Source organism: Vigna umbellata, chromosome 2 (assembly GCF_029865625.1).
Source record: "Vigna umbellata cultivar VRB3 chromosome 2, Vumbellata_1.0, whole genome shotgun sequence".
In the NCBI taxonomy this organism is placed as follows: Eukaryota; Viridiplantae; Streptophyta; class Magnoliopsida; order Fabales; family Fabaceae; genus Vigna; species Vigna umbellata.
The window spans coordinates 8625622-8638336 of NC_142166.1; the positions used below are offsets into that span (position 1 = coordinate 8625622).

At 35.1% G+C, this 12715-nt stretch overlaps 3 protein-coding genes and 1 pseudogene across 3 annotated transcripts; 3 read left to right on the plus strand and 1 right to left on the minus strand.

Annotated features, from left to right (window-relative positions):
* Positions 1-1396: 1396 nt before the first annotated feature.
* On the plus strand, positions 1397-2235 carry LOC124828485 (uncharacterized). The gene has a single exon (XM_047301790.2). The coding sequence runs from the start codon at positions 1480-1482 to the stop codon at positions 1825-1827; it is 348 nt and encodes a 115-aa protein (XP_047157746.1). The 5' UTR covers positions 1397-1479; the 3' UTR covers positions 1828-2235.
* A 156-nt stretch (positions 2236-2391) lies between these two features.
* LOC124828499 (uncharacterized) lies at positions 2392-4009 on the plus strand. Its single transcript, XM_047301808.2, has one exon. The coding sequence runs from the start codon at positions 2933-2935 to the stop codon at positions 3794-3796; it is 864 nt and encodes a 287-aa protein (XP_047157764.2). The 5' UTR covers positions 2392-2932; the 3' UTR covers positions 3797-4009.
* A 514-nt stretch (positions 4010-4523) lies between these two features.
* On the minus strand, positions 4524-8194 carry MOL1 (Leucine-rich repeat transmembrane protein kinase family protein). Its single transcript, XM_047301789.2, has 2 exons — positions 5431-8194; positions 4524-5049 (listed from the first exon to the last, which is right to left on the minus strand). Exons 1-2 carry the CDS (start codon positions 7976-7978, stop codon positions 4742-4744), a joined length of 2856 nt encoding a protein of 951 aa, XP_047157745.1. The 5' UTR covers positions 7979-8194; the 3' UTR covers positions 4524-4741.
* A 183-nt stretch (positions 8195-8377) lies between these two features.
* LOC148203342 (F-box/kelch-repeat protein At3g23880-like) lies at positions 8378-12423 on the plus strand (annotated as a pseudogene).
* The last annotated feature ends 292 nt before the right edge of the window (positions 12424-12715 follow it).

The following is a 12715-nucleotide window of genomic DNA, read 5'->3' on the forward strand; positions in this document are numbered from 1 at the left end:
TCCGAAATGTAGAGTTTTCTTGTTAAAATTCACAATTTAACATATAAAGCTTAAAAGTTCACTTTATCAATTGATCGATCAAATACATTCCACCATACTCATATTGTACCTATTCATGATTAAATGGACATGACAAACAAAAAATAAAAATCTTCATAAAACACACAAAAATAAGAAGGAAAAAGCAAAAAATACTTTAACAAAAAGCTAGAAACAAAATTTGAAAAAAATAAATAAATTTAACAAATATTAAACATAATAGTACATGTTGAAAAACGGAAACAACAAAAAGTAGCTAAAACTTTATTTTAAATTCCAAATCCTTTTTATTTGTTTTTCGGATTCCCTTTTCATGAATCCAATTAGTTTAAAAAATCAAGAATCAGATTAGGTCAGATGAAGTTAAATCAAATTATGTTTTTTATTTAAATATAATACTATACATTTAAAACTAATTAGCAACTAGTAGGTATATATGAGTACTAAGTCAACCAAGTCGTTTATTGTAGTTAAATATATTAACAAGTAAAACACACATATATAGAGAGAGAGTATGTTTTTCAAATATTATTTTAGAATTTAATTGCATTGTACTTACAATATGATATTTATATTTATCAGAATATAAAAAATTATTGTATTTTTTATCTTTGAATTTATTTGATTTATTAAGAAATATGAAAGAAAATTAAAATTTTAAACAAGAAAAGTTATGTAAAAAATAAAAATATATTATATTTTTCATAATGAAATGTTTAAACATTTTTTTTAATTTAACAGTTGTGTGATAAAAAAATATATATCTAACTTATTTTGTAAAGACAGTTTAACTTTTATATTAAAATAAAATTTGCGTTTAATTTTTACATTACTTAAAATGAATGCATAATAAAATTTGGATCAAACCCGCGATTTTATTTCTCAAAATAACAATTTTTTTTTTCAAAAAAAACCTTTAAATGGATATATTAGACCATTATTATATTTTTTCAAATTAATGTCGTCTTACGTATTGAAATTTGAATCAAATATTATTTTAGAACTCTTATCATTTAAAGAATAAAAACCTAATTGAATAAAAGAAAATGTAAAAAAAAATACTAAACTCAATCTTTTTAATCACTAATCCTACAAAATTATATATATATATATATATATATATATAATTTTAATACTTTTTAATATTATTTTTCCATAATTATGTATATTTTTATAATTAATTGTTAAAAATACACATGTATTTTAATTTATTTCAGTAAAAGAATAAAATTTATTATCTAATTGATTGGTGAAACAATAATTGAGTTGGAGTGAATTAAAAAAACTATGTAGAAAAGTTAACTTATTCTGGAAATGTTTTTATTCCATAAGGACCAACCCTAGCGATTTGGTATATATACATGACATTAGCATGGGTGACAATCAGACTTAGTTTTTCTTTTTTTGAATAAACCCTTTGGTTTCCTTGATTTTGCAATTATGGGAACTTCTCTTCTTCGCTCCCACGATTGTCTTCAAGGCCGCGATGCTTTGTCCCTTAATTCATCTTCCATTAGATCACAAGGAAACCCTAATCCCAACCCCATCCCGTACGAGACTCGCCGCCGGAGGCTCTACGTCGGTGATCGCTCCGGCATGGTGGTGAAGGCCCACGACTCAAACCTCGTCATGGGCCAAGTCAAGATCCTCAAGAGAGGCGAGAAGCTGAGCCCCGTCAACACCCATTCCAGCGATGATGGTTTTGATCTGGTTTTGGGATCCACGAACCGGTTGGGTCCGGATCCGAGTTCTGTTCCGGTTCCGGGGTTCCTCGCTCTGAGGAGGTGATGATGAATTGGTTGATCGTATTGTTAGATTTCGGCGTCGATTGTGCGCACTTGAGACCCACTTGAGCAGTGGTTGTTGGGAACTTTCTTGATCGTTTGATCTGATTGCATGGTCTCGACCAACGAATGATTTGTTTTTATCTTTTTCGAGAGCATGATCCTTGGGTGCAAGCGAATGAAGATAACATCGAAGGAGAAAGGGGAATACTTTGAGTCCTACGAGGCTTTGGGTCACTGTTGGAGACAAGAAAATAGGTTGTCTTAGTGTAAATTCCATAGTGTTATTTAAGTATATCACATTAATCCAGTAATGTGTGGACGTGGGTGTAAGTGTTGTGTTTTGTTTTGTGTCTTGAATTGTCTAATTCTGAAACTTGATAGAATAAAATTTCTGGTGTTGGTGACTTCATGAATTGAATTGAACTTGCAATGTTGTTTGGGGAGGACATTGATGGGATACAATTGGTGATTTCTTTGGGTTGCTTGTAAAATGCGAAATTGGTGCGTCTGATCAAACTTACCAATATTGCGATGCTTTTTTTTGGTTTATTTAATGAACTACTTCATACATGTTAAAAGTGGTCAATTGGAACTTGGGGTCTGATCAAATCCCAGTCACACCTGAGAGAAAAAAATGTGTTCATTGTTTTTTGTTGCTTTTTATTTTATTTTTATTTCTTTTTCAATTTTCATATCCAGTCTTCGTTCGCAATATTTATTTCCAATCTTTATCGACGTTTTCGATCGTTGTTTTCCATCTGTTACAATTTTACAAAACGTAAAACCCAAATTGATATAGCTGAAAATTGTTTGTGCAATATATTTGAATCTTCAAGATATCTGAACTTGATCAATCAATTTGCTTCAATTGGGATTTGTAGTTACTTGAATGAAAATACAAATTGATAATAAAATAGACAATAAGTGGAAAAGGTTAGTATTAGGAGCACATGGTGAGTTGTCAAGTATAGGTGAAACAATGAAGAAAAGTAAAAGCCTTTCATATGTTCCATCAGAAGTTCATCATATCTGACTCAAAGGTGTGTCGTAAATACAGTAATCAATCATTGTGTGAATCAAACGGCCGTGGCAGGTGACATCTGAATATGCAAACAAGCGTGATGAGTCTCCAGAAGCCCACCGTAGCATTCACAACGCCACCCAACTACGCGGCGAGACTTTCCAACCTACTCAGCCTCGGCGGCTACACTCCCCTCTGGTGCCCCACGCTCTGCATCCAACCCCTTCCCTCCAACCTCGCCCCCTTCCTATCCCCTCACTCCCTCAGCCCCATCTCTGCCATCGCTTTCACTTCCCGAACCGCAATCCAAGCCCTCCTCCAAGCTGCCACCTCTCTCTCTCACCCTCCGCTCCCTCCAGAGGGCCCCACCTTCACCCTCGCCGCCCTCGGCAAAGACGCCGACCTCATCGACGCCCAATTCCTCTCCGCATTCTGCAGCAACTCCAACCGACTCTGTGTCCTGGTGCCGCCTACCGCCACGCCCACCGCCCTGGTGAAGGCCCTCGGGGACGGACGCGGCCGGAGGGTGTTGTGTCCGGTCCCACTGGTCATCGGCGTGAATGAACCGCCGGTGGTGCCGGGTTTCCTACAAGAGCTTCGGCGCGGCCGGTGGGTCCCTGTTCGTGTGGACGCTTACGAGACGAGGTGGGCCGGGCCTGGGTGCGCGAAGAGCATTGTGACGGCGAGCGAGGAGGGAGGATTGGATGCGGTGCTGTTCACCAGTACCGCTGAGGTCGAGGGCCTGCTTCAGAGCTTGAAGGAGTTTGGGCTGGGCTTTGCGGACTTGAGACGGAGGTGCCCCAGATTGGTTGTTGCAGCCCATGGGCCTGTTACTGCCGCTGGGGCCCAGAGGCTTGGTGTGGAGGTTGATGTGGTGAGTTCCAGATTTGGTAGTTTTGATGGAGTTATTGACGTTCTTAATGTGACATTCTCAAGGTTTAGAGTTTAGACGTAAGAATTCAATTTTGATTTTATTTGGCGTCATAATTAAAACTCCATTCATTAGAAACATTAATCTGTTTTTATATTCCTTATTAAATTACTTGTAATCCTAAAAATATTAACAAGTATATTCGCGTGGCAGTCAGACGTCTGTATGTATGCATGGTAATGTGGTTTTCCTTTGTTTTTCTATCAAATAAAGGGTAGTATTTTTGCATCATGATGCTTCTCGGTTAAAATATTTACTTGTGAGAAACTTTTAGAGAAAAATATTTTTATGGTGTCCTCTGTATAACAAAATATATAGTTTTGGTATAAAATTACAAAAGAAATCAACATAGACGAGAATAAGGATTTCAAGTTCTATTTATAAAGTAAGAATTTCAAATTTTTCATTATTGTTTTCTCTTCGTACTTTCTTCTTGGTTTAGTTAACGTATCATTAACTTAACTTCGACTAAAACATCATTGGTTTAACTAAGACTGAAATGTACTGGCTTGGATGAAATTAGGTGTTGTATCCATATATAATTTTTTCAATTAATGTTGGTGGTAATTTCTTTCATGTTGAAGTTAATCATGATGCTTTCTTTAGCTAAAATCACCAAGATTATTTTGTTAGATTTGGGCAGTTTACTCTAAACATTGAATAACAAGTGAGCTTTAAAAAGTGATAGGGAGCTGATTGGAAGTTTTGTGGAAATGAAAGACCATTAATCAAGCTTCAAAGCACATACAAGATCAAGACAAGTTAATGAATTCAATTTAAAATAAAAAATGTTTTATGAAGCAGAATGGGAGAGGGTGGGACAGAAATGTGTAGCACACTGAAACAATGAAAATATGTATTATACAAGCTGCAAACTTCTTTAATTACATAGGTGCAAACTTGTTATCTAAAAACAATTACTATATTTTTCGAATGGTTTTGAAAGCGGTGACAAATGAAATTTTATTGCCCTTCATCTATATGATTTAGGCCTGACAGATGCTTCAGAACATCTTCCATTGATGGCTGATCTGACGACCTGCTTCTGGTGCAAAACATAGCAACCTCAAGAACCAGTTTAATCTCTTCCAATGAACTTGCGGAGTTTGCTTCATTCTCATTATAAATTTCTCTCAAGAGATCCTCCCATGGTTTGCTGTGTATGCTGCCTCCTGCATTTCTCAACCTTCCGCCACTTAAAATTTCCAGAATCATCTCCCCAAAATTGTAGATATCCATTCGCAGTTCTTCTTTTGTGGCAGCATCATATTCTGTCACCAAACAATAAACATCAACCATATACTTCTCTGCTATGAACCTAAGCTATATGCTTCGACTGGATCACTGGATCCAACTATAGATCGTTTGTATATTCCTAACATTCCAAAAGCTTCGAGTGTTAAATGAAACAATGAAGTGTTAAATGGAAAATAACTTTGTTTTCTTGCAGTAAAAACTTTTGCAATGACAACTAATTATTCCAAGTTGTATAAAAAAATCAATTATTCCAAGTACTACAGTTTGAAGAAATTGTTATAAACAGGCTCGCAATACAAGTCTGTCTGTAAAACATTGTAATCAAATTCAATATTTGAATGATGTATCAAATTAATGCATATGTGTATTGCACACGCTTGTTTTGTTTATCATACCTGCTTCCCACTTGGTTATGGTGGGTGATGAGCCTTTGCTCAACCTCGAAACCTGTTTGAACCCAAATTCTGCCAAATGGGGTTCCATGTTTTCGTCAAATACAACGTTGGTAGGCTTCAAGTCTCCGTGGGGTATTGCTGGGTAACATTCATGGTGAAGAAAGCAGAGTCCCCTTGCAATTCCAACAACTGTTCTGAATTTTGCTGCCCAATCCCATTTGATTTCCATTTTCTCAGCCAAATTCCCATTGGGCAAGTAATCATACAAAAGATAGACTAAATGCTGGTTGTGGCAAAACCCCAGTAGTCTGATTAAATTCTTGTGCCTTGAATTTCCCAGTCTCGTTATGAATTCTGACACAACCTTGATGCTCCTAGCTTCCCACTCCATCTTCTTCACCAAAACTGTTATTCCTGTCGGCAGAACAGCCTTTGTAACTGCTGGTGATGGTGATGTAACTTCTGTTGGTTTTGTGGCAGTGAGGCTCGTCAAAACATCATTTGCTGTGAATTGAGGGAGACCCACGAATGATACCATCTTCCATTGACTTTTTATCCCCCTTCTCAAATAAAATATTCCAAAAGTTAGTCCCAGAAGAACTATTAGCAACCCTACAGAGAGTAACACAATATGTGTAATCTTCCACGGGCCTTTTCTGCCCAATATTCCAACTGAATGAGGGCATGATCTCAGGGGTGCTCCACATAGCTCTGAATTTCCGATAAATGCACTTTTTCCCATCAATTTGAATGTCTTTCCTGTGGGTATCGAACCGGAGATATTGTTAAAAGACACATTCAGAAGTTGTAAACTTGAAGCACTGCCAAACTCAGCAGGTATGAGGCCATTGAACTTGTTGTTTGATAGGTCCACCACAACAAGAACAGGAATATTTGCAAGCTCATCAGGTATATGACCTGTTAAGCTATTGTAGGATAGGTTGATTTTCTCAAGAGCTCGACATTTGGAAGCACTGTTTGGGATGATCCCAGATAAGTTATTGTTATCCAGATCAATAACTGAAATTGATTTGCAGGACTCAAATAGGGGAAGATCACCAGAAATACCACAAGAAGATGCTGAAAAATTTTGAAGTTGGGGCAAAGACCACGTTTGTGCAGGGATGGTACCTCCTAATTTCAGATTATAAGAGACATTAAAATACTCCAGTTGAGTGGCTTGAGAAATATCGGAGGGAATGCCACCAACAAAGTTGTTTCTGGAGAGATCGACGTATAAGATATCAGGAAGATGGCTGAATTTCAAAGTGATTTCTCCTGAAAATGAATTATCTTCTAGGCGAAGGCGAACGAGTGAAGAACAGTTGGAGATTGATGAGAGATCACCTTTGAATTTGTTTGAAAACAGTATTAGCTTAAATAGTACTCCACTCACACAGATATCAGGTGGTATGCTTCCCACTAAATTGTTTGTGGAAGCATCCACCCACTTGAGTTTGGAGTTCCTCCCTAAGCTCCGAGGAAGTGACCCAGAGAAGCGATTGTTCCAAATGAGAAGAGTTTCCAAGGATGGGAGTTGAGCAATTCCTTCAGGAACAATGCCACTCATATCATTGTACATGAGACTGAGTAGTCTTAGGTTCTTTAGCATTGAGAAGCTTTCGGGAATGGACCCTGAGAGGAAGTTATCAGAGAGATCTAAATCTGCCAGGGATTCAATGTTACCGAGCTCACTTGGCACTGTTCCTGTGAGCTGGTTTCTGAAAAGGAATAGTGATTGCAAACTGGTGAGATTGGAGAGTTGCTTTGGTATGTGGCCTGATAGATTTGCTCCTGCTATGTCAAGATACTGAAGCTGACTCATGTTACCTAGTTCAGGTGGAATAAAACTCTGGTATAGGTTGTACCCAATCTCCATATGGGTCACTGTTTTGAGGTTACCCAGTTCTGGAGGTATACTTCCTGAAAGAGAATTTCCTGCAAGATGAAGAAACCGAAGGCTTTTGAAAGAACCGTATTCAGATGGAATTGAATTTCTGAAGTAGCTCCCAGCTAGATTGAGAACTTTAAGGTTTGCTAGCTGTGAAAATTCAGCAGGCAATGACCCTGAAAAACTGTTGCTAAAGGCATCAAGTACAACCAAATTTTGGAGCCTAGTAATTCCACCAGGGAAGGAACCAGAAAAATTGTTTCTGCTGATGTCCAAACTTGTGAGGCTGGTGAGGTTGAAAATCTCAGCTGGAAGCTGCCCTGAGAAGAAATTGTAGCTCAGGTTGAGATTAGTGAGGTTTGTGAAGGTGCTGAATGGCTTCCCTGACAAAACACCTCCGAGTTTCTTCATGGAAAGGTCTATAGAAGTTACAGTGGTTGAGTCATTGTCACACTTGACACCTGACCAAGAACACACATAGTATTTCCCAGTTAATTTTCCTGCTGAGGGTACCACCCAGTTGCTCAAGCTGTTATCATCATCTACAAGTTCATCTTTTAGGCTGAGAAGTGCTTGTGAGTAAGGGTCGATTGATAAAACTGTTGATATCATGAAGGTAGCAAGAAGATTGATGTAGAAGCACTTGAAAATCTCCATTGGAACTTGAATAGCACAAGGGAGAGGGACAACTGTATGTACCCTAAGCAAAGGCAAAAGCAACGATGTCAGAATAAAATAAGAGTGTGCATAATTTTTTGTTTTGTTGCATTAGGAATGCATGGGGAATAGAGAAAGGAAATGACACTGTACAAATGAGAGAAGAGAATGACTATTGTGATTGATTAGTTGGTTAAAGAATATTATAATTGGGTTACTTTGGGGGAGCCAGAGGGACCCTTCTGTGTTTATTTATGTGGATGGTGTTTGCCATTAGAAAATAAAGCCTTCAAATCTGAAATTATCTTTTTTTAACTTTTTCATTTTGGGGAATCCCATAGGTAAGAGACGTCATGGCTAATTCAAATGCTTTTATCTTTACTCTGTTTTGTGTGGGACATGGACATGCATCACCTTCGTCCATATCCCTGTCCTTTGTGTATATGGAGATCATAAAGTTCCCTTGGATGGTCTTTTTCTGCTCCGAAGAAAGCCAAATTTCTTAATTCAGTAGCATGGCCATATCTTGCAGCACCAACATATCAAAAGAAAATTGTCATATACTGCAGTACATCCTTACAATTACTTCACCCTCCACTGCTAATCAATGGTTCCATTTTTTTATCTTGCTAAATTATTACCACCAGGTATCATGCATGGGTGTAAAAAGTTTAGTTCAGATATGATTATGGTTTTCGTCATTAACTTGGACCTTAGTGTCATGTAATTCACTTTATAAACAACCTTTCTCTTCACAATCTACAACCTTCATTAAATATAAAATTTCTTATATTGAAACTCATCTTCTTTACAATATGAGAATTTCCTGTGCTTTAGAAAATTTTCAAGAAAATATGTTAATTGCATTTTAGTAGTGTGAATATTTTGTATCACTTAGGTTTATGTCTTTTTAGTATTATATTTTTATAATAAATTTTTCCCTTAAAATCTTTATCATTTTCTTTCAATGGATTTTGTCCTTTACTACAAAAGAAAATCACCATAGACTACCTAAAACTAGTGAATTGTGCATGAGAATTTCTGAAAAAATGACAGTGCCAACGGATGAAAACATACTTCATTGGTGTCTTTTCACGAGAGTCAGGACCCTTCAGCAGCTACTCTCACATAGTTCCCGTGACTAAGAGAAATATATAATGAATATCACATTCTATATATAGGCACTGTGATAATTTTCTGAATGGTAATTCTTAGATATTTAATTTAGAAATGGAAGAAAGTTTTTAAAAAAGATGAAGATAAAGTAGATACTAAGTCACCTACAGATTAAATTTTGTAGTTAATGAAGATATTGTTGTAATCTCCTCTAATTTATGTGGTATTCAGAATAATTTGAATATGCATTTCCTAAGGACATTCTTAACATATAAAAAAATATCATTTTATATTGAATAATGATGCTAAAGAATGTGTTGGGAAATTTTAAGAAAATAATTTATTTGTAAGGAGAATTTGAAATGCTTTACTTAAGAATTTAAAAAAATAATTGAATTATTTAAAAATATAACATTTTATATTTCATTTAAAAAATAATAAGAATTTAAGATTCTTTATATTTACTAATTTATGTATATCTTTTTCATATTCTCCAATTTGATTTTTGGAGAACAGTGAACGAGTAAGAATGAAATACTAATGATTATTTTTCAGTTGACTAATTTTTATTTACTGATATGTAATTTATTTAAATTATTATATATATTTTTAAATTGATGTTATTCCATATTTGATATTAATTAGGATTTTTCCGTGAATATTAAGATGTAACTTTCTGATGCAGGTGAACCAGATATTTTCTTTTACTAATATCTGCCATGATTGTTATTTTGTTCCATATTTGTCATGATTTTTTTTTCAATGTCTGATTACATTTTTGCTTTATAATTGAAAAAAAAATTACTATTTACTAATAATTTGTTTTTATATTTTTAAATGCTGAATAAAACAGTTTTGAACTAACACTATTTAATGGTAATTAATGTGTTTAGATGTATAAGAAACTCTATCATAAAGTACATAAATATTTTATAAGAAAGGGAAGATATTTTCACTTTTAGGAATGTATTTATGTTAAACTTTTATTTAAAAAAATTATTTTAATAAGAGATGTGAATGTTGTTTATAGAAATGTTTTTCAAATATATTATTGGATGTTATTTACTATTTATACATTTTTTTTCTAGTTTCAAGTTTATGTGAGTGGTTTCTTTTATATATTTATAAATTTTCTTGTATTATTTATTAAGAGTAACAAAATTAAAGTATTTTATAGACTTTTTTTCTTATTAAATATCTTGTTAAACATGGTATTAAAGCATAATATAGATATAGCACAAACTTTGTATTTAAGTGTGTCATTATCTTTTACATGTCAAATAAAATTTTATAATTGTATGTGATTTTATCATGAGTTCCAATCCCAACCACAACCTAAGTAAATGTTAGTATGATTCATGAGTTGACTAGGGCTAGCATATCCATTTGAAGCACTTTGTGTCATTCTTTGGGATACAACAATCTTCTCCATCAATAATGTTAATATATCATTTTACCCACATGAACATGTTTATGAAATCATCTAAGGGAATTAAATATTGAAAATTACAATTATTCAACTATTGATTTTATGAATGCACTTTTTGTGTTATATTGTCAATAAACTTTTTATAAAATCAATGCAGTTATACAAACGAACTAATTGACAACACGGGGAATGCTCATGTTTATGGTTTTCTTGAGCTACAAAATATACAAAAGTGGATGGAAAAATTGAAAAAAAGAATTTGTATGACCCCTTATATTGCAACATAGGTTGAACTCACTCACTTCTAGCTATTAAGTAACTAATTTCAAATCATTAATTAAATTTCTTCCTTAATAGATCTCATTGGCAATTGATAATTATTTGTCTAATAGATAATATTGTTGTTTGGCTATGTTCATTGCATAAGAACGTACCTCCAGCCTTGATAGTAAAAAGGTTTGTGGTGTTTATAAAAATAATGTGTTATTTATATCATAAATTTTTATGTAAATGATTAATAAATTCTCTTTTTAGTGATAGGAATGCCTACAATATGTTAGAAGGTAAACTCACTTCATCTTCACATAACTTTCCAGTGATTGCTTGTAATTTATTACTTTTCATTAAGCTTATTTTATAATAACTTGTATTATATTTTCATATGTTAATTAATAAAATTTCATATATTAGTGTAAGCAACAAGAGTGTAAATACTATTACTATGTTATGTATTTGATGTGGACCATAACTTGTGCTAAAGATTTGTGGAATGAGGTAAAACATGGAAAGATAAATCTTTTATATATGTTGTTATGAAATAATTAATATACATTCTTTAGGTTTAATACCTCTTTTGGTCCCTCGAAAGGGGGCAAATGTTCAATTCGGTCCTACCTTTTTTTAGAAGTTCAATGTGGTCCTAACTTTTGTAAAAAGTGTGCAATCAAGTCCTTTTTGGAAACGGCATTGAGTTTTTAACGGAGCAGCTGACAGGGTGGATTAAAGTTAGCTACGTGGCTGTGTGTGGGTAATACGTGGCTGTGAGAGGGTCATACGTGGCTGTGAGAGGGTCATACGTGGCTGTGAGAGGGTAAATGTGATAATATTACTGAGGTTAAGAAATCAGAAGTTAGGGTTTGAGTTGCAGAGAAATTGGTAATTTAGGATTTATCATCGTGGAGGAAGTGTGTTGAAATCTGAAGCGCGAATTGGATACCGGACTTTGCCACAAGAATTTATCATTCAAATCTTGTTAAGGTTGCCGGTCAAGTCTCTTGTTCGTTTCAAGTGTGTGCGTAAGTCATGGCTCTCCCTTATCTCTGATTCACACTTTTCTCTGTCACATTTTGAACAAACTGCCACACGAACAGAGAGACTTGTGTTCTTCGAGCCTTCAGCTATGGAAGTCCGATCCATAGACTTCAATGCACCCCTTTATGATGACTCTGCTTCTGCTGTATTAAACCTCAACTTTTTGCCCCCAAAACCTTATGATGTCTGAATCCGAGGTTCCTCCAGGGGTTTCGTACTTTTGGAGTGTTGTCAAAGTCTCTGGATGTGGAATCCGTCCACTAGGGTCCACAAACAACTATCTTCCTCACCTATTATGCCCAAGGATCCTATGCTTCTGACATTTCTCTTCGGTTTTGGGTATGATCCGTCAACAGATGACTACTTGGTGGTGAAAGTGTTGCGCATGGCATTCTCATGTGTTAGTGCTAACCGTGTGGAAATTTTCTCTGTAAGAGCTAATGCGTGGAAAGAGATTGAGGGCATTAATTTCTCGTATTTGAACTGCTTTAATGATATCAAAGTTGGGTTGCTCTTCAATGGTGCTCTTCAATGGTGCTCCACGATGATAAATCCCAAATTACTAATTTCTCTGCAACTCAAACCCTAATTTCTGATTTCGTAACCTCAGTAATATTATTACATTTACCCTCTCCCAGCCACGTATGACCCTCTCACAACCACGTATTACCCACACACAGCCATGTAGCTAACTTCAGTCCACCCTGTCAGCTGCTTCGTTAAAAACTCAACGCCATTTCCAAAAAGGACTTGATTGCACACTTTTTACAAAAGTTGGGACCACATTGAACTTCTAAAAAAAGGTAGGACCGAATTGAACATTTGCCCCCTTTCGAGGGACCAAAAGAGGTATTAAACCACATTCTTTATTATAGCCTTTT

What these genes read in the sequence shown, in the direction of transcription:
- MOL1 (XM_047301789.2), bottom strand. Translation starts at nt 7,978, where the DNA reads ATGGAGATTTTCAAGTGCTTCTACATCAATCTTCTTGCTACCTTCATG. An exon ending in CATAACCAAGTGGGAAGCAG is followed by an intron (nt 5,050 to 5,430) that starts GTATGATAAACA and finishes GTTTGGTGACAG; the next exon opens with AATATGATGCTGCCACAAAA.
- LOC124828485 (XM_047301790.2), top strand. Translation starts at nt 1,480, where the DNA reads ATGGGAACTTCTCTTCTTCGCTCCCACGATTGTCTTCAAGGCCGCGAT.
- LOC124828499 (XM_047301808.2), top strand. Translation starts at nt 2,933, where the DNA reads ATGCAAACAAGCGTGATGAGTCTCCAGAAGCCCACCGTAGCATTCACA.